At 35.9% G+C, this 21,024-nt stretch overlaps 1 protein-coding gene across 2 annotated transcripts in view; it reads left to right on the forward strand.

The window, feature by feature from the left end:
* The window catches only part of ERC1 (ELKS/RAB6-interacting/CAST family member 1), a 269,913-nt gene that overhangs the window by 79,713 nt on the left and 169,176 nt on the right, over positions 1-21,024 (forward strand). For both annotated transcript variants that reach the window (XM_009995202.1, XM_009995203.1), the window contains 4 exons: positions 606-773; positions 18,492-18,629; positions 19,651-19,791; positions 20,177-20,317. In XM_009995202.1, coding sequence (XP_009993504.1) covers positions 606-773; positions 18,492-18,629; positions 19,651-19,791; positions 20,177-20,317 — 588 coding nt within the window. The remainder of the gene's footprint in view (positions 1-605; positions 774-18,491; positions 18,630-19,650; positions 19,792-20,176; positions 20,318-21,024) is intronic.

Below are 21,024 nucleotides of genomic sequence, written 5' to 3' on the forward strand. Positions count from 1 at the left end.
CTGCTGAAAATGCATGGTGCATTTAAACTATTATGTTACTATTTAAACCAAAATACTCTTAGCCATCCTAAGAGAGCGTTCTCTTTCCATGTGCTGATCTGCAGTAGCTACAAAGACCTGCATTCATGACCTCCAGGCTGAATTAATAGTCTGATTAAAACCTAGAATATAAAGTGATTGGTACTAAGAGTCAGTATTTGAATTGTTGAACATTAGTAATGTTTCAAATAAAGGGGTCGGTTTTCCTACACACTTCTCAATAACACATTGTGTTGGCTTCTACTTTGAGGAAAAGAATTACAGACGTGGATCTTACAAGATTGAGTTATATTGGAAGTATGGTTTGAGATTTTCCAAGGAGCATGTCTCATATGACTTGAGAATAAAACACTTGATTATTTTCACTGTGCAGTCTCCTACCACTTCTAATAAATGCTTTATCACAATCTTATCCGTGTTGAAGTCTTAAAGTAAGAGATGTCTGTTTTGTAAATCTACTTGTAATTTGACAGCACTCATTTCCTTTGTGGAAGTGTAGTTTACTTTTTCTAAAATTTCTCTTCTGTAGTGCTAAACAAACCCTGTTTCTGCATGTCTGAATCTAGGTGGATGCATTACGATTACGCCTGGAAGAGAAGGAGACTATGCTAAATAAGAAGACAAAGCAGATTCAGGAGATGGCAGAGGAGAAGGGGACTCAAGCAGGAGAGATTCATGACCTCAAGGACATGTTAGAGGTGAAGGAACGCAAAGTTAACGTTCTGCAGAAGAAGGTAAGATCATAGAGGTCCAAGCGAGATGCACACCTCTGATGCATCTCAGTTTCTGCCTCTGTCAAAATGTCTGAACTAGATTTTACATTTTGGAGATTAATAATTAAATCCATTTATGTAATGGGAAGATGGTGAATTTTGAATTTCAGATTGAAGAAAAAATAGAACTCAGAGGAGAGGTTGTTGCCTTTCAGTGGTTGAATGTGCTGCTTCTGTTTCCCCTTTACTATTAACAGTAACTGAAGTATTTGTAGGAAGGCACATAATCTGAAAAATCAATCCTTTCACACTCACCACCTCAACAAAGCCATGCTGATATGAAGCATGGGGCACTGGGTGACTACGAGTTCAGTACATGACTAAATGAATGGGAGGGGTTGTATCAGAAGCAATTAGGATGGTTCCTCTGTAATATACTGAGAAAAGTTCAGAAAGAACTTTATGTAACTTTCATTAGAAATGCTGTTTTATCATATTTAATATTTCTTGGGTACTACTAGAATAGGATAAGCAGGGTTCAGACTATCCTGTGTATCTTTCTGGATAAGAAAATGTAGGTCTTGTCAGTAAAATGGAGGAAGTCTAGATAAGAAACAGTAGACCTTGTCAGATAAATTAGAGAGGTTTCCCAAAGGGCTTTGAGTCCTAGGGCAGTGAATGTCATTATGGATGATCGTTTACAAATTGCACACAATATTTTCCAAATGGCTGCTACACGTGCAAAGAAGAGAGAAATGCATGCATCTCAATACATTTTAATTTACAGAATACTTTTTCCTCTGTTTTTTTAGAGAAGCTGCTCTTGGAGCTTGTAGTTAATGTACTATGCTGTGAATGTGGGTTTTTTTTCTAGACCATTAAGCAATTCTATGGATTCTTGTAATTTTAATAGTTCAGAATATTGATTAATTTCTGATGTCTGGCCAATGCCTTTTCTGCTAGTGAATAGCTATGTATCATGAGAGTTTAGGTCATGATCAGTTCTGTTATAGCAAGCTTCATGCAGGAATGGAAGTTCAGGCATGGAGTTTAGCCGTAAGTCAGGCTAACAACAGAGTTTGCTACAACAGAGCCCTAATTCCCAGTCTTCATGGTCTCATTTTTTGACTGTCTTTTTAGAAACAAAGATTTCTAAGTTTTGTGCTGTGCTTTCTCATTATTTTCAAAATTGGTCATGCACACTCCAAATCTTGATTGAGATCCCAGCTGAATGTTTAACCAAGAAGTGGGGAATCTGACATTTGCGTAAATGTTAAATGTCAGTGAGATTGTTTTACTTCCATTTACTCTTACAGTGCTTTTTCACATTATTTCTTATTGGCTCTACTTAACTCTTCAGGATGATCTTTCATTGGTTCACTTACAGGCACTGCTAAAAGTTCTCTCTACTCACTTTTTATACTTGTTTTCTTGATACCCCCCTAATTTATATGAAGACAGTTTCATCTTGTCTCTTCATGTGGCTAGCCTGTTTTTGAGGTTAGTTTGCTGCTGCTTTCAAGTAAAAGTACCTGGTCTCTGTAGACTGGAAGGTAAGGGCCCAGGCTTTCAAACATAGAGGTTTTGAGATCTTGTTCTCCTAGATAGTTCAACATAGACTAACACTATCATAATAAACAGCAATTTGAGTTGTTTTGTAAACCTGTCTCTGAGCTTCTTAAACAAACATATAACCTATCTATAGAAAAATGTCTCTTTCCTGCTGCTAACTAGAACCACATGCAGATACTTGAATTTGCTTTAGCCTTGAAGTTGTTGGAACCATTTCCTTGAGCATGAATAGTTAGATTTTGAAGATTTAAAAGTGATTTTTTTCAGTTTCTGTAACTACCAAATGTGGAATATTTTTATGGTGAATCCAGCTGACAATACTTTTATCTGAGGTTTGTCGGGCAGTATGGAATGATTTTTATTTTTTATATAGCCTAGGGTTAATGATCATCAATCCAATCCTTAAAAGTTTTAGGACTGATGTCTTTAACTGAATTTTTAATTGGTTCTCCAGACCTAGGATCTAAGACTAGTTTGGGATTTTCTATAGATGTGGCTTTGTATTTTCTTGTTCTCTTTAGCAGTTTTCCACTGACAAGCAGAGCTTGAGAAAATACTGAAGGAAGGACAGATCTGATGTGTCCTTTTCTGACTGTGCAGATAGCTATTTCTGCCCTCTGTCTGAAACTTCAGAAGCCTGTAGCTCCTCTCATATAAACATATTTCTTTTAAAGCTTGCAAACTCTGATTTACCTTTTTTTTTTCTTACATTTCCATATTGCACGTTCATACTAAGGTGCGCAGCCTGTTTTCTCCTTTATCCAAGTGCTGTCTTTTGGACCTTCCAGGATAGTTCAGAATTTCATTTTCTGTTTGTGTTTTTTTTTAAGTGCAGCTTTTAAACTTTTGCCTCCATGCACAATAGCCTCTTTGTTCCTCCCTCTGATTATAAACTGAAATGTTCAGACAGATCAGGTTTTAATCTGTATATTCTAATTAAAGATCTGGAAGGTATAAAATATTTTCAGAGGTCATAGATAGTTTTTTTTTTTTTACTGGCTTTGTTATCTGATACTAAATGCTTGTTTTAGATTCAACAACATGATTTAAGTGGTATTTAGGCATTTTAATTGAATGCAATGAAAGACTATGAAAGGCGTGTGGTATGAAAATTTCCTCTTGTGCAGTGTTAAATATTTTGTCATGGATATTTGGAAACAGCAGCAGCAGCATGTAACTGCTCTTTGCAGGTAGGAGACGGTATGGGGTACAGTTGTTGGCATGTTGGAGTTTAACCAAATTAAGACTTAATTAGTAGACAACATTCAATCAGTTTCTACCAAGTACTCTTGCCTCAGCATACCCTCAGATTTGAGGATATTTTTGAAGTGGGTGTTCTTCTGAGCTGAATTCTGAACACTAATGGTTTTTTAATGCTAGGTGAAAAGAAAATTTGTAACAAAGCTAAAATCATTGTTGAAAAAGGTAGAATTTATTGAAAAATCGTTAACTTGAATAACTTCCCCATTTAGAAAAAGTTGTTTACTTGCTTTTGTAATTTACAGAGATAGCCTCTGCTGCTAATATAGCCATAGTCAAATGATACATGGCTATACTGGGCATTTGGACTTCTGATAAAATTTTTCCTGTGACTGTTTTAAGTGTGTAATTACATATTCTGATGACCCTGACAACAATTTTTTTTATGTGGTGCCCAAAACCATACAATACTAACTTTCTGCAGTATCTGTTGTTGAAACAAAAATGGTTTAAGATGCACCCTTTACTACTGGGTCTCTGCTGGGATTCATTGACACAGGCTACTGCACAGTGTGTTTTATGAACGATTAGTATCATTAATTAATGGTGCTGGAGTAGACAGTATACATTTTGGTCATTCTAAAATTCATAGGAAGAAAGTAATGAAAGTTTACTGACTGATAAGAGATCCCATAAAAGACACAGGAGAAGATTATGAGCAACAAAAGATCTGGAAAATTAACATGACAATCACCATCAATACTGGTGCCCAGTAGGCACCAAAATACATGTTCCAGGTTGCTGAGGAAACCACATGCTTCACATTTCAAATTCTGGAATCTTTCCAGTTCTAAGCTCCTACAGTGATGCTGCTTGCTGGTTCCTTTATTTAAGACAATAGAAATAGACAAATGCTACAAATTTGAAGACTTCAGAAATTATTTGTAGGTTTATGTCTGACAATTTGATGCAAAAGCTTTTTAAGTTTTATAGAGCTTCAGAATTTATTTTTTTTTTTTCATTTCATTGAAAATTAATTTTGCATAAAATCTCATTTTCAGTTGTTAGAACTCCAGGAAAGGGGAGAATGTCAGAAAGTGAAATAGGGACCATGCTGGGCAAACTAAAAATCTGAACCTGAAAAGCATTAAATTGTGCTTTGTTATTATCTTTGCCACATCTGTCTTATCTGTGCTAGTAGACCAGGATGAAAAGAAATGAAGGGAAAAACCAATAAATCAATACTTCGCAATCAAAGCATTTTAGAGAAATAACATTTGGGACAAAAGATAAGTAACAGTTACTTTGAAAGAAAAGAAAAAAAAAGCAGCAGTGAATCCATCACCCCTTGCTTTGGGGGGAGGTCATGTTTTGTCTTGGGGAGGGGGGTTAACACTCCTGTCATTGTGTAATGCAGCTGCAGGCAAATAAAATGCAAGTTTTAGTGTCTGAACATAGAAGTGTTTTTGGCAGCTCACCATGCACTATGTGATAATTGACCTGTGATAAAGTAAAGAAAAAATACACTACTTTTTTTTTTTTTTTTGGCTGTGCTGATTGTTCAGCTGGTATTTGGGAAGACTCCAAATGCAATTTTCCTTTTCTTTTGGATAAGAAGGATTGACTTCCTCCATAGGAAATAAATGCCCTCTGCTTTTCAAAAAAGCCTAGAAATCAAAATAAGTATCTTATACTTAATGAAAAGAAATACTCTGTGGCAGGAGAGAGGGACTGCAAATAAAATTTATAACTCCCTTGTTTAAAGTCAGTAGTGATCATAGTTACTACAACAACAGTGTTAGTTTAGTGTTCGTAACTTTTAAAGTTCCATGTTGGTACTTTAAGAATTATTTTCTTTCCATTTTCTCATCTGTGAAGTAGACTTACCTCCTCAGGCAGCTCTGCTGCTCCAACTCTGAAGAGATGAAAACGCAGAGAGAAGGAAATGCGTTTTCAGACATTTAATTCAATTTATAGCAGTTTCGTCTTCCCTGGTATTGCCTTCAACTTGCCTGCCAGGTGAATGAATATATTTTTTTCTAAGAATTAATAAAATGCAGGATGGACTTAGAGATATCCCTTTGACACTCTCCAAGATGACAGTGTTTAAAAATTATCTGTTAGCACTGCACATGATGGCCCTTTCAAACCTGCAGCATGTCTAAGTCTCTGGTTGTGCAAACTGTACAGAAAAGAACATGATAAGATTGTCCCAACAAAGATGGTCCACATGTGAGTTTAGAAAGTGGGTAAGTGTGTACCCTCTAATTTAAGACCAAATAATTCTTTGCCTTTGCAATATACCTGTGGGCAAGCTTATTCTCTGTTTTTTTACATGGTTGAATCATGAACACTTAAGGAGGAGCACCTGACAGTGCTCCAATATCACATTAGTCTGCTCAGCAGCCCAGCTTCTGTGGATAAGTCTAGGCTTTTTGCTCAGCTAGAACTGATGAAATAGCTACTTTTCTCCAAGAACTTTGTGGCTTAAAAAGCAGTGCAAATACAAGAGTATTTCTGTAAATACCTCTCTGTCAGAAAAAGCCATACTTCTGTTCCTTTTACTCCAGATCTTAAGGCATGCCACTGAACTGGTTCCAAACCCAGTTCAGAGATTTCAAATGCCACAAAAAAGACCTGAAGTCCCCACAGGCTTGTGCCAGCTTCTTTATTAAAACTGACAGACATGACCTCAAAGATGTGTCCTGGAGAGTAATGGGGAATTTTTCCCTCCATGTTTCTGAAAGAGGTATCAAACCTCTTCTGCTGCTACTTTTTCTTTCATTCAAGCCTTTGTGTTACAGGCTTGCTGACTACCACTGAAAGTAACAACAAAGTTGAAATGTATGGCTTTTAGACGTTTTCAGAAGCTGTTCTGTCTAATTTCTTACCCTGTGTCTCCAAGATGCCAGTGTCTTTTCAGTAGTATCTTCTCAGAATTGTTTTACCATGTAGGATAGGATTTTTAGATAGAAATATTATCTTCAGTTAGAGCAATAACAGGAAAAATTAGACAAGCTTTAATCTTTCATCTCTGTCAAAATATCATTAGTTAAAATCTTGTGTAGGCAATGAACGTGCCAAAGAAGACTGGAGAGGCTTCATTATGTGAGTTCCAATTCAGCATAATTATCCTGTGAGATCTTTTAATTTCTAGCATTCAGGAAGGAGATGAGTTGTTAAATTTCCACATGGTAAATGAGGACACAGCACAGAATTTATCTTCATTTTACAGTCAGCCATGACCGCTTTGGAAATAGGGTCCTTATCCTTCCATTTTGACTTTCCACTTCTCTGAGACTTTTTAGAGCAATTGCAGCCTAGCTCAGATAATCGGTGTCTTTTTTTTTTTCTTCTATAAATGTACAGCTAAGACAACATTATTAGGGCAGGAAAATAACTCTAGTTTCTTCATATCACTTTTTAACTCTTTCCTAGCTTAGTTTTAAAGGTGACTGGTTACCATACAGATCTTAGAGTTTATTGCAACAGTTTCAGGGTCAGCTAGATCCTTCCCTGTCAGGAAAGGCTTTAGCTCTTGAGATTTGATCTTTTTTTGTTTTTTACTGAGCCACAGAATAACATAACATTTTTCTTCTTTAGCATATGGGTCCTAAAAGGTCCACAAGCTTAGCTTGACACAGTATTTCAGTGGCAGATAGTCTGTAGTTCACAAGTGCTAGTAGAGGTGACAGTGTATTCTCCAGGGACTGACACAAGGAGTATACTTTTGATCTTCACGCCTAATCCAGATCAGCTATGGCGGATACCTTGCGGCTTAAGGTGCGCTCAAGTATTCTCATTGTAAGGGCTTTTAGTTTCCAAAGGAGCACATGTTTCATGGCTGTAAGTTCAATGTTGTTGTGGTCCTCACCAAGGAGTTCATAGTCTATAGTAACAGGTATTTTGTTTAGGTTATAATGAACAGTACATAATCACTTGTATGAATTGGTGAAATTCCCTTTTGTGTGTTGGATACTTCATTCTTAGTTATTGAAAACAATGAATCTTCTCCTCGGTATTCTTGGCCCTACAGTGAGGAGTTTGAATTGCTTTACATCATTAAACCAGAAATAATAGACCTAGTACAGTTTTCATAAGCACAGATTTCTGCTGCTAGAGAACATTGTAAGATGTTTTTGTAATGAACATCAACAGAAGAAGCATGAAACTTTCTATTCTTCAGGGTCTTTGTTCAGTGTGTTTATAGCTTTATGGCAAATTATTTTCACAGAATCATAGAATGGTTGAGGTTGGAAGATATCTCTGGAGGTCATCTTGTCCAACCACACTGCTTAAGCAGGGCTACCCAGAGCCACTTGCCTAGGACCACATCCAGACTGCTTTTGATTAGGGTTGCGTAAGAATCACTTTTACTAAACTTCAGAGCAGTGAAAGCCGTGAGTGAATTTACTCATAGGTGCCTAGGATGTACTTGAAGATTGTTTAGTAAACTGGGATGTCTAAACTAGTGGAGGAGGCAGAACTTAAATTTGAAAAATATATTTTACACCAAAAAAATTTTATGCTATTACAGTAATTTTTAGTGCAGAGCTGTGGCTTCCAGTGCAGCAGCCATGTTAGAGGGACCTGCTGGATTTAAAATAAATTTTTATGCCTGACTATATTATGAATTAGAATTTGTAAATGGAGAATATGCTCCTTTATTTTTGTATAATTCCCTCTTTTGCTTGGAGCATTTGTGATACCACAATAGAAACAAAAACATCTGGATCATATGTAGCGTATGTACTTATATTCCCTGATGTATGGTAATATTCTTTTTAAAATCAAACGTTGTCCATATGTGTGCAAAAGCTAGTGAGCTAAATTCTTATTGTGAGATCTACTCATGTAAGGAACATGCTCTCAATTTATATTGATGTTGTTAAAGAATCTTGCCTGTTGCCTTTAGAAATCAGAGTACTTGATTTATTTTTGTGTGTGTGTGTGTGAAGTAATGAATATCATCTCCTTTTAGATAAGTAGTTTCAAGCAAAGAAAGAAGGCAGGACTGTGAGGTTAATAATGTTAGTTCTACAGTTCAGCTATTGTAGCTGGCTAAGGTAGGGTTTTAAACTGATACACATCGCTGTAAGTGTCTCATAAGATTGATAGCAAGAGCAAAGTTGCAAGAAAACTCCATTGGAGTTTCTGGTATTATCTGCACTCCAGCATTCTAAAAAAACTGAAACCACAATTCAGCAGATCTGTCATATATGGAAGGAATCTTTTTTTGTTGGTATCCCTCAAAGAGGAACAGTCATTTTAATATTAAGTCCTTCTTGTGCTTTGAGATAACCCCTTGATTGACAAGATGGAACATTACTCATAGGTAGTGGGACTGACAAATTCTGGTTTCTTGAAGGGGTCTGGGAAAACAGCCAAGTATGGGGCCTCTTGACTTCATTATAAATTAATCATGTAGCTTTCCTGGCAAGATAAAGCTAATAAGCTTTGTTGGTGTACTCTCTGTCATACTAGTCAAATGCAAAGTTGTTGTGATTGAAGAGGCAGGAAAAGCAAGGGCGTATGCCATTTTTGAGGTTGCTTACATCAGTCTTCTTCACATGGCTTTTCATTGCTCTCTTGGTTGCAAGACTTCACAATTTTCCACTGCTTTGGTCACCAGGCATACAGGCATTTTCTACCCCTGGGGGAACTGTCTGAGCTGTATCTGGAACAGACATTAGTGATTGCATTAGCCAACTTAGGGATCTTCACTAGAACAAGGAAGGAGTAATTTTTCACTTTAAATCAATATTTTCCTGGATTCAAGAATGGATTTTGAATCTACTAGGCTAGACAGTCTTCTAAGGTGGGTCTCTGCACAGTATTTAGACAGTCATTAGGACTGTCACGAGGCATAAGTGTATGAATAGCTTCAAGCCTGTGATTTCACTTATCCAAACGATAGAAAACTGGTCAGTATGGAGTAGTGTCACCAGGAGAAACTAAGATCACCTTGTCCCAGAATAGCATGCATATGATAAATAGGATGCTTCTCTGCATGATGAAGGGCTTGTGTACCTCCTGGCAAAGATGAGTGAAGGACAGTTTTAGACACAGCAATTCTGGATAAAGAGGACCACTGTGTCCCTTCCAGCCTTTATTTTCAGTAGAGATTTGGAGTGTTGCTTTGCCTAAAGCAGTCTGTGATATAAAATGGACAGGCTATAATGAAATCATGGTACTAATTTAATACAATTGGTTCTTAAAGGTTTTTTGAGCATGAGCCATTAAAGAATTTTATTTGAGAGCTTGATGTTTTGTCACCTATCATTATCTGTTCTGAAGTAATTCTGTAAGAGTGGTGCTAGCTAAATACTGCAGAATACACGCACACACACTCTCTTGTGATTAGTATTTACAGTATGACTTCCTAATTCCTTCCTACTCATTAGTCAATATCCTTTCTAGGAGAATGAAAGAAGACAATCACAGTTGACTGGGCATGTTTTACACTGGGATTAGAAACATCCCTCCTTTCCAAAGCTCTCCCCTCTGGTTTAGGGCAGTTTTACCTTACAGTATTTCTTTGATCATTTTAGTAAATCAGTAATTTGGACCAAGTAATTCAGTATCTTGAGTCCAAATCTCATTTAAAAACTTTGTTAGAGTTGTACAGCCTTCTGCTTGAGTGATCCTAAATAGTGGTTTAAATGCAGTTTAGTTTGCTGTGAGGATTTCCTTTACAGTCAGGATTAAATCTTATGTTCCCAGCCTATCCATTGGTCTGCCTTAATGTTTATTCTTTTCTGCTCCCAGATTTCCATTCTGGCTATTGCAGTCCCATGATGAGTTAAGCCTTTCTTTTCTTTGTATCTTCTCTCATCACTATTTTTTTCTGTTATGAATATGCAATATGTAGCACTGCACTGTGAGTGGATCAAAGCAGGGCGGTGTCAGTAGTAGTGGTACCTTGTTCTGTATAGAACTACAATATAGAGCAAATCAGGAAAACAGCATCAGTATTCCTGAGTATATGAGATCAAGTTGCTATGGAATGATGAGTGTTTAAAAATAATAATCAATGAGACACTATACTTGGTTTATCCAATTAAAGAAGCTTAATTCATAGTACAGTAAGTTTTTCACTTGACACTTTAAAAATGTTTTATAACCTTGTGAAGCTTCAGCTATTCTAAAAGTGATGTCCCAGCTTCTTAGCTCTTTTCTGCTTCTTACAAAACAGAATATCATATCTAGGTTAATATTTACTACTTCCATTTTTTGCCTTTGTTTTATCAGCTTTCCACAGAGAAGTAGTTTTGATTTCCATTATTTTGAACCTTTGGGAACCATCAATATGAAAATACTCCAAATTATAGTATTTGTATTCTTGCTGTAATGTAAATCACACATTTATTGTCAGAGTCTTTTCTGAGACTTCGAACAGGAATTAGCAAATGTCCCCAGGAAAACTGGGATTTTTTAATCCATTTGTATTTGGTAGGTCTTAGGAGTAAAACTTCAGAAAGCATAGTCACAGAGATTGCTTCATAATGTCAAGACACAGATGAGGGGAGAATTAACATGACGTTATTCTGCATTATTAGCCCAGGATTTCAACAAATGGATATAATCCATTGTTAGATTGTGAAATAAATTACCAGATGATTTCAATTATGGTTCTCAGTATAAATGACATTTTAACATATATGAAGTCAATGAATAATATATAAACTCAATGTTTCATTGAAGAGAAGAAGCAGAGTCTAAATGAATTTGTTTTGTTATTTATGATGGCAATGTTCTGGTTTTAATTTCTTGGGTAAATGGAAATATCGCACTCACATTGGAACCAACAAATTATCTTAACAAACAATGCAGGTTGAAATCTTGATGGTAGTGGATTATGTATGCATTTCTTAGCTGATGAATATCAGTAAAAACAAGGAGTTTCCCAGTGAGGCTTCAAGATAAACTAGTGATAGAAATTTATTTTTTTTTAATGGATTACGTAATTAACTATATGTATTTAATGAACTGGATCACATATTGCTGAAAGAAATCTCTTACAAACACGTTTGTTATTTAATTTGCTTTAAAATATATATTATAATATAATATTACATAGACTATTCTTCCTTCACATTAAAGCCTGTATGCTTTGAGGCAGAACCTACATCAGCAGGTTGGAAAGAGTTCCTCCCCCTGCACCCCTCACTTCAAAACCCTCTCTTGTATTGGACACTGTCCATGGTAGGATTTTACAACTCAAAGACTCAGCTTTTCACTAGGTTAGCCTATTGGTAGTCTGGAACCTCCTCAGAATGAAGCAATTTCTTCACAACTTTTGTCTGGTTTACAGCTAAGGATGTGACTTATTGCTAATGCATGATTTTTTCTAGGCAAATGCTTTGAAACAGAGACAAAGCTTAAGAATATATACATTGGCTCCCCTAAAAGTGTGAATTTAGGTAATTTAGCAAAGCAGTCGTCAGTCTTGAGGTCCTAACTTCTTTTTTTTTTTTCTTTTTTTTTCTTCTTTTTTTCTTTTGTTTCCCCCTGACTTGAATTATGCTGGAATCTTCTTAGAAGCTTGTTATGAAAACTCCTCTCATTATCAGTTTTCAGCAAACTATAGAGATAGCATATTGTCTTAGAAGGACTGAAGAAAATTCAAGCTACTTACTAGCAGGACAGAAGGATCTCAAATAGGTGATTAATATTCTCAGAATATGGTTTGAAACATCTGGTTTAAATACTGTTAGTAATAGGGAATATGACAATATAGAAAAAGTTATTTACTATTTGGAAGATAATATAATTACAATTCAGTTCATGGTGACTGTTCTTGTTAGTTCTACTTTGCAGTGATCTGTCAGCAAACTCGTGGTACCAGAGGATGATTAGGCATGCGAAAGAAAGGAGGACAAAAGGAAATATAAGGGATGGAAACCATAGAGGTTATTTATGTAAACATAGCTGAACTATTTTTCTGGCTGATGTAAATCTATTTGCAAAGTATCTTTGTTTGAAAAAGCACTGGAAAGATAATACTGTGTTGGATTAATGTCAAATGTTTATTGCTTCTTCACCAAAGGTACAAAATAATTAACTGTCTATAAAATTAAGTCAGTTTTTGTTGTAGTACCCCTTCTTCCTGCCAGTCTTTTCTCAAGTCAACCTTACTGCATACATATGCATGCAAAGTTAGGTCAAGAATAAAGCTTTAATTGTGTTAGGTGTCCTGCAATTTCTAGGTATTTGTTTAAGCTTTGTTTCTGCTGTGTGCAAGTTTCTTCCTTCACAGGTAGTAATGATGTGCCTGTTTGTGGTCCATACATGTATTGACAATGAAGGTTTTATTTTAATTAGAAAATAAATTCTTCGTGCTTTCTAAGCTGCATAGCATCAAAATGCTTTATTTGTAAAATTAAGCACTGTAGAATTTCATGCTAATTTTAAAGGACTTTTTGCAGATTGAAGATCATGAGAGTACAAATGACAAGAAGATTTTATCTTCTGAAAAAACAAGCAATTATATTTTTTTTTTTCATGGGAACTATTCTGAATTTTAACTGCACCTGAGTACCAGTAAACAACTTTGTAAGATGTACCTCTATGCTGGAGTTTCCTGATCTCACATTTTCTCTTTGTCCTGTCCTTATCCATGCTATCCCCACCTACTGTAGCCTGGTCCTCTTTTTTACGCTAACTGTATGTTCATTTGTAGCCAGGAGACTGGAGGAGGCTCCTGGTATAAGATTCTAAATTGCAATTCAAGGTGTTACAGAATCCTGCTATGTTAGCTTCAGCAACATCAGGTCATTTCCAGAGTGTACAATGATATTCCAATATGATGTTGCAAAGAAAATCATTTCCCTATATGCACGGACGTAGAGCATAAATAAGGAGAAAACTATTGGGAGGCAAAATAAAAATCAGTATTGTCTTCTCTGGGTAGCAAAACTAATGTAAACTGAGCAAATGTTTACCACTTAACAGTTAATCAAGTCTACACTCAAGTGTTAACTGAAACCCCAGAAATTAAGCTATTTAAAAAGACAGTGAGAGAGACTACCACTGGTATCTTGCATTTCATACTGTATTCAATTTACTTTGTGATTAACAAATGTTATGAAATTAACTGATACACAAACTACTTGAAGATTATTTTTAGTATGATAATTCCAGAACAAAATCTGAATATAACTTGACAACTGTTTAACCATATTTACATCAATTGGCTTGGATTGCAAAGTAAAAAGAGCATACCAAATGCAGCTGAACTTAGGGAGGAACTCTGACTTGTGTTTGCCAGAATGTTACTAAAAAAAGGAAAATTGTTCTGCTCTATCCTGATCTTCAACTTAAAAAATCTCACCCTCGCAACAAGACATGGGATGCCTGAAGCTTCAGCATTCATGCAGCTTCAGCACATTGTTGCTAGTCTGAAGAATGTAACCTTAAAATTAATAGCAAGAACATTACCTTCAGTCTAATTGATTCAATATAGTCATTGACCCTGGAGCTGATGTGACCAATAGTGCCTGTACAAAACCCAGGAAGAACTGCTTGGAAAGCTTACAGCTTATGTGAAGTTTTGGTTTATTTGGGTGGCTATGCCACAGGAACAGAACAGAAAACCTCTTAACCCACCTGATTAGTTAGATCCTTTTTACAGTATTGCTTCCACCAGATGAAATCTAGGTGGAAGATGGAAAAAAGTCAGAGGCTTAGCAACACACACAAATTCTTTTGCACATCTGCTCTTGAAATAAAATTGGTTAATATTCAGAGTGTTAAATAGATTGTCTTCTGTATAAGTGAAGAATATGTCATGTCACCAATTAAAACAATATCTTTGTGGAACTGCACTGGGGAATTCAAGTGCAGAGTATGAGCAAAGGCATTTTTGTCCTTTTTTAGAAAAAAAAGTATAGTGAATTATTTGTCTGCAGGTAAGTAATATAGCTAGTTGCTACATATTGGAGATACATACAGAGTGGATTACACAATTCAGTTTCTCAAGTTGAAAAATATACTGAATTCAAAGTGGACATTTTGCATTTTAAAAAATATTTCCAAAGATAATTGAATCTTCGTATTTCTAAGAGGATTGTTTCACTTTTTTCTTATTGTCACAGAATGAACTAAATTTGAGGGCTTTTACCACTTTGAATTTTTTTTTCTTTCCCCACTGTATTCCGTTTTAAAAGTCTAGCAGAATAGCAAGAAGAAAACTGAAAGTGGGAAAAGGAACAGAAATGCAGTTAACTCTGTACATCCTAGGTGATGAAAAAACTACCATTGCAAAGTGTTGATCTTTGATTAAAAACAAGTATTTTGAAGGAGGAAAGAGGTGGTTTTCCAGTAACACAGTGAGGAAGAAAAAAGAGATTGCATGACCAGTTCTCACACCCACTTCATTTATTCTAAAATGAAATTCACTGATACAATAGAAATTGTTTTTTGAGTGTTCAATTTCTGCATACCCTAGGATTCATGATGGTTCTACAGAAGGATTTCTTGTTTGAAACATGATAAAAAAAGAATCTCCTAGTAACATCTAATTAGAGGAATTTGGGAATTTAGTGGCTCTGATGGGTATTAAACTAGATGTGACTAATTTAAATCCTTGGGCTGTTTTTTATTTGCATTTGCTCGGGGTTTTCAGTGAGATTTGTAGTTACAGAAAGTAGAATGCTTCCTTGCCTTTGGAACAGAATGCCAGAGGAAACTTTTGCCTCTGCTCTTGTGCTTCAGGGCTGGAAAGCTAAATTAGTTCCACACAACTAGGAATAAATCAACCAGGTTGAAACATGATAGTGCCTGACAACTAGTAATGTTGGAAAAAAATATTTCAGTAAATCATTACTGATGAGGAAATCTGTGTGCCAAGCAGATTATTCCGGTGTATGTAAGTGTACCTCTACAGTAAGCTTAGTGTTGTCATCTTAGCCATAGATTGCTGTCTTTAGTCTGTAAAATAAGTATATATGGCAAGAATAAAGATTATTAATAGTTTAGTAATTTTATGGTTTTATTTTTCTTTTGGGAGAAATTTTGTAATACATATTCATTAGGTTTCAGAGGAAATTTATTATCTTCCAAATACTTGAAGACTAAATAGCACTCATTCAGTCCTTGTCCCTTTATGTTTTCCAGAGGGCTTGGAGATTCCATTGTGATTTATTTCATCTTTTGTTGGGGAGAAAAGAAAGACTCTCTTTTGGTTATCTGTTTTATTTCTATCTGTTATTTAAAAATTTGTTCAGAATTCCTTTTTTGGTTTTGGTGGTTGGGTAGGAAAAAAGGATGGTAAAGTGAATATCACATGTTATATATTCCTTCTGAAAAGGATTCTCAAGCTACTTGCAAGCAGTTAACAGCAAAATTCTTCATTAACCATACAGGCAAAGTAAAGATTATTCTTTGCTTTCTTTCTTCAGATTACATAATTTTGTAGAACCTACAGTTTAGTTACTAAGTGTTACAGGAGTGCAGGTTTGGGAGAAAAATGAAATAATTGATTGCTGATTGTGATATCATAAAGGAAATGTTGCATCTGTTATTTTACAGGTATTTCAATTTGGATACATCACCAGTTGTAGCTTTCTGTAGTTTTAAGGACATGTCTCAGTTGGGGATCATCAGCTATCTGACCCTGAAAAAGGCACAGTTGTAGGTAGAGTGGGTTTCTTAGTACCTCGCTGCTAGCATAACTTAGAGCATTTCTGTGTACCTGCTGTTCTCTGGGTGGCAGCAAAAAACATCACTCATTACTTCAGACTGAAAAGTATGGCATGTAGCCTGAAAGAATAGACAGGGTCACACTTTCTACAAATTGCATTTATTATTTTTATTTCTATTTCTTGGAATACAGAAGTGAGCATTTGCAAGAGGGAGACGGAGCAGTCACATATAGTACTGTCGTACAGCTATCATCTTATTTCAGTGACAGTAAACAGTGTTACTGAAACATGAAAATGCATGCTGTGCTTGTGCAAATGCTCGTGCTGCCTTGGCAAGCACCTTAGTATAAGCTTAAGATGAATTATTTAGCTGTCTCTTCTGTGTGGTTTGCTCACAGCAGAAAGTCACCCGGCACCATCTCCTCTTCAGCCAGTTGGAGCCTTTGCAAGAGTGTTTCACCTCCAGAAGTAAACACAAAATCTAAGAATAGCTCACCCTTCTTTGTAGTATATTTTCATGGTTGGCTGTCTAAACAGCCAGCCTGTCTAGACAGCTGACGACACTGAAAGCTTGTAAGGTCAAAAGCAGCCACAGAGGCTGCTCTTGGGGATGCTACCTCCTCGGGAACTGTACACGTGGGTGCCAGGAGAACTTTTCAGTCTATACTGGTAGTGTTCCTTCTCCATGGGCTACAAGTGTATGCTAGTAAGGCATTGAATAATAGATATGAATGTATAAAGAAGGAATTTTCAATTCTTATAGTTATTTCTGACTCACGTGGTATATCACAGGTTATATTTTTTTGGTGGTCTTTAAAATTTGTTTCATACTGTGATTTAACCATAATTTGGAGGTAAATTTTTTTTTCTAATAGAAAATAATGACAAAGGTAAACCTAAACCAAAACCAGTTTTAGTCCATTCCATAAAAAAGCAACAACAAAAACACCCCATCACATAGCTCTTCTGCTATTAGCGATATACAATACATAAGATTGTGTACAAAGCTGGATTGCAAGTTTACATGTGCTTGCATTAAAGAAATGGGAAAAAAATAAAGGCAGTGTGAAGAGTTTTACACTAGGAGACTTGTTCCATGGTCATGGGTTACCGAGGAACATCAGCAAGTGTTTCCCTGAATTAGGTTCTTTCTCCTAGCTTCCACTTGTAACACATCTACTGTTATTTGTGACTAGATGTTCAGCCTCCTGCAAAATCATTTACATTTATCATCACATATCCAGACCCTTTTCTGAAACTATGTTCCAGATTTAATTTTATTAGAGATAGCACAGACATAGTGGATATGCCTAATGAGCCATTTGCTCTGTAATCACAGCAGCCCAGTTTTACCAGGGTTGATGAGTAAAATGTGGGAGTAGTTGCTGTATTTCCAATAACTGAGGAACTGCTAACTGTTGTTCTACAGCTGAAGCAAGTTTATGCTATAGTTTAGCTTATTCAATGGGGTTGTCTGGTTACCTTATTTCTTAAAAATGTCTTTGAAAGAATATCTTGCTACAGGTGTTTGGAAGATAGGTACCTTACATGCCACATGTCATTCACCAGTTTATGATGTACATCTGCTGTCAGCAACAAGGAAGCTACTGAGTAATCTACCTTTAATCCTGATAAATTTGTTTTAAACACGTTATCATAATGTTAATGTGTCTGTTTCTTGTGATATGTGTGTTTATGCATAAAATGGATTTAGCATCAGGCCTTCTCAGTCTGTTAAAAGATGTTTCCAGAGCTCAGAAATGTATTGAATTCTACACCCACAGAAAACAAGGCTGGTATATTTTCTACCTGGGGAATGATGCTGTGTGTTAGTGTACCACATAGTAAACCATCATGTAAGATGAAAAAGCGACATGCCAGTAGAATAAAGAATATGACAGTATCAAAGGAAATACTGAGAACAGTACTCCTTTACAACTTCTTCAATATCAAGTGCCTTTTTTTGGTTTATATATGCAGTAATGTTTTTCTTAGCTTTTTTTCCTTTCATATTGCTAACACATTGATTATCCTTCAGTTATGCAGTGCCCAAGATCCTCGGAAATTAAGAACATCATCCGTTCTTTACAATGTTCTAGTAAATACTATTTAGAATTTATTGTTCTGAATTCTTTCCTGATTATTGGAAAGGCTACTGATTCCTTGTTAATATTTGGTTTGGCTGCATTGCTTGATATTTTAATGTAGGGTTATAGGAACTAGACCCTTGCCTACTTCCTTTAAGAATATTTGTAAGAGTTTTAAGATTATTTTGGATTACTTTGCTTGCTATTTTCTTAAAATGTATTCCTTCTCTTTTAAGATTGAAAATCTCCAAGAACAGTTAAGAGACAAGGAGAAGCAAATGAGCAGCTTAAAGGATCGAGTGAAATCCTTGCAGGCTGACACCACCAACACTGACACTGCCTTGACCACGCTGGAAGAAGCACTGGCAGAAAAAGTGAGTATGGAAAGCCTTCCTTCGAAAGGTTCCTTCTGCAAATAACCTCCAAAGGTGGCTTTTCCGCAGGTTTCCTCCACCAGAGATCCCTGGTGCCTCAGGGCCTCTCCCTCACCAGAGGCCGCTGCAGGACCGGCTGGGGCTTTCCTGCTTTTTGCCATTTCTTCTTTTTTTATTAGAGTCAAGCTAATGGCTATTTGTTTTACCTTCTTTGCTCAGATATTTTAATAATACATTTAAAGCTTGGCTGTGTGAAATGGAGTTTTAGTTCTCAATACTGAATCAAAATTACTAGTTACTCTGATGCAGCTGTATTTCAGTCTCACTTTATTTGCAACTTTACTGTTCTCATTGTATTTTTTTACCCTTGTCCAATACTCAGGAGACACCTGACAGACAGCAGCCTTGCTATTCTGTTTTGGTGAGGTGATATTTTTTCTTCATTTCTGGAGAATCAGGATTAAAGCTCTTTTAGTCTGTCAGATTCTATAAATGTGAAACTCTATAATAAAAGCTTTGCCTGAGACTGGGGAATTCACTTGCATCCCTTTGGTTTCCAAGATAACCAAAGCTGCATTGACATCTAGTGTACAGAAAGCTGCTTTGTTGCCTTATCTTACCATATATCAATCCTGGTGTCATATGTGCACTACGCTCCTTCCTTTCTGAAGAGCCACAGACTTAACTGTATATTTTGGAAAAATAAGATTTAAATAAGTAAGGAAGCAATGTGTAATGTATCCTGGTCTAGGTTAATTTTTATTATCAGAACCAGGTAAATCGTGTTGCATTTTAACAGTATGGTGAACTTTCAGAGATACAGAAAGCCTGGTATTTCTTAGCAGTGAATCCAGAGATTTCACAAGTTTTCTTTCTTCTTGAGGATCTGTTTTACAACCATAAAGAAAACGGCAATATCCTACACTACTCCTCAACTAAAGTGTGTAAGAAGTGTTGTGATAAGAAGTCTCTTAAGTTGAACTAAGAGGGATTTTCTTCACAGAGTGCTTTCTTTTGTCAGGAAAGGACCATTGAGCGCCTAAAGGAGCAACGTGACAGAGATGAACGAGAAAAACAGGAAGAGATTGACAATTACAAAAAGGACATTAAGGACCTGAAAGAGAAAGTCAGCATTTTACAAGGAGATCTCACAGAGAAAGAGGTTGACCACCAAAATTAATCTGTTTTCTTAGAATAGTTTGTTTTATATGTATGCTGTGGCCAAATTTAATTTTAAAATACAATTTTATTTTAAACCAATTTTTCTTAAACAAGTCTATCACTGAAGTATTAGTTTGAGTTTACAGAATCTTCAGTCTTAAAAAAATATTTTAAAAATGATTTAGAAAAGGCTTTATTTTGATTCTGAATGCATTCATTAAATCAAGCTGTCCTAATCCAGTGATATGAACAACCTGACAAATATGTTGTTGTAAGTTGGATCCTGAACATAGTGTGAAAGGATAGGAAGAAAATAAAGACAAAATAAGCAACAGTTGCAAATAAAGGGTATTTACTTGACAGTTATTGTACATCTTATATTTTAGACATCCCTCCTGGATCTGAAGGAACACGCTTCATCCTTAGCATCATCAGGACTGAAGAAAGATTCAAGACTCAAGACACTAGAAATTGCATTGGAACAGAAAAAGGAAGAATGTTTGAAGATGGAAAATCAATTGAAGAAGGTAATCTTACTTTGTATTTATGTGTATGGTTTAGACATTCAGTGTTAGACAAATTGGACATGTCTACACAGAAGACTTCGGTTCTTAAGTTTGAGCTCTATGAATTGCTTTTCAGAAGGTACTGTGAAGTTTTGTCCACGCAAACCGTATTACAAGCTAAGTCAATCAGAAAGTAACTTTCAGACATGGGTGCTAATTTTGGACTTCATTTACATGCAGTAACAGTGCTGTTGAGTGGCTTTTTTTTGACAGGTACTAGGAATTAAAGACTTCGTCTGCTTTGATACAGCTAGTCGTAGTAATTGTGCCATTAAAATGGTGTAGCAGCTAAAAATTTAACGGCTAAACATTTCAGATAGCAATTAGCAACACATGTAGGTGTTAAATGCAATTAAATTCAGCAGCATGATTTGCCTGGCCCATAGAAATGCATAAAAACAAATGAAAATAATATATCACCAGTGAAGTGTTCTTTTGTTTTAATCTCATTGCCAGTCACAGCTGGTACGTTGATAGGAGTTTGCTGTTCAGAAGAGTAATACTCTGTTACAAGTAAGCTAATTCATTTGAACAGAATCTTTGGGTTATGTTTACATTTCAAGCCTTCTTTATTTTAACTGACTAGCATTGTCATGGTTTGGCTCAGGATTAGTGATTAGGCCAGTGGCAATAACGCTCTTGATCCCCCTCCCACCCAGGTAGGGAAA

Source organism: Chaetura pelagica, unplaced genomic scaffold (genome assembly GCF_000747805.2).
Source record: "Chaetura pelagica isolate M959 unplaced genomic scaffold, ChaPel_1.0 scaffold343, whole genome shotgun sequence".
Lineage (NCBI taxonomy): Eukaryota > Metazoa > Chordata > Aves > Apodiformes > Apodidae > Chaetura > Chaetura pelagica.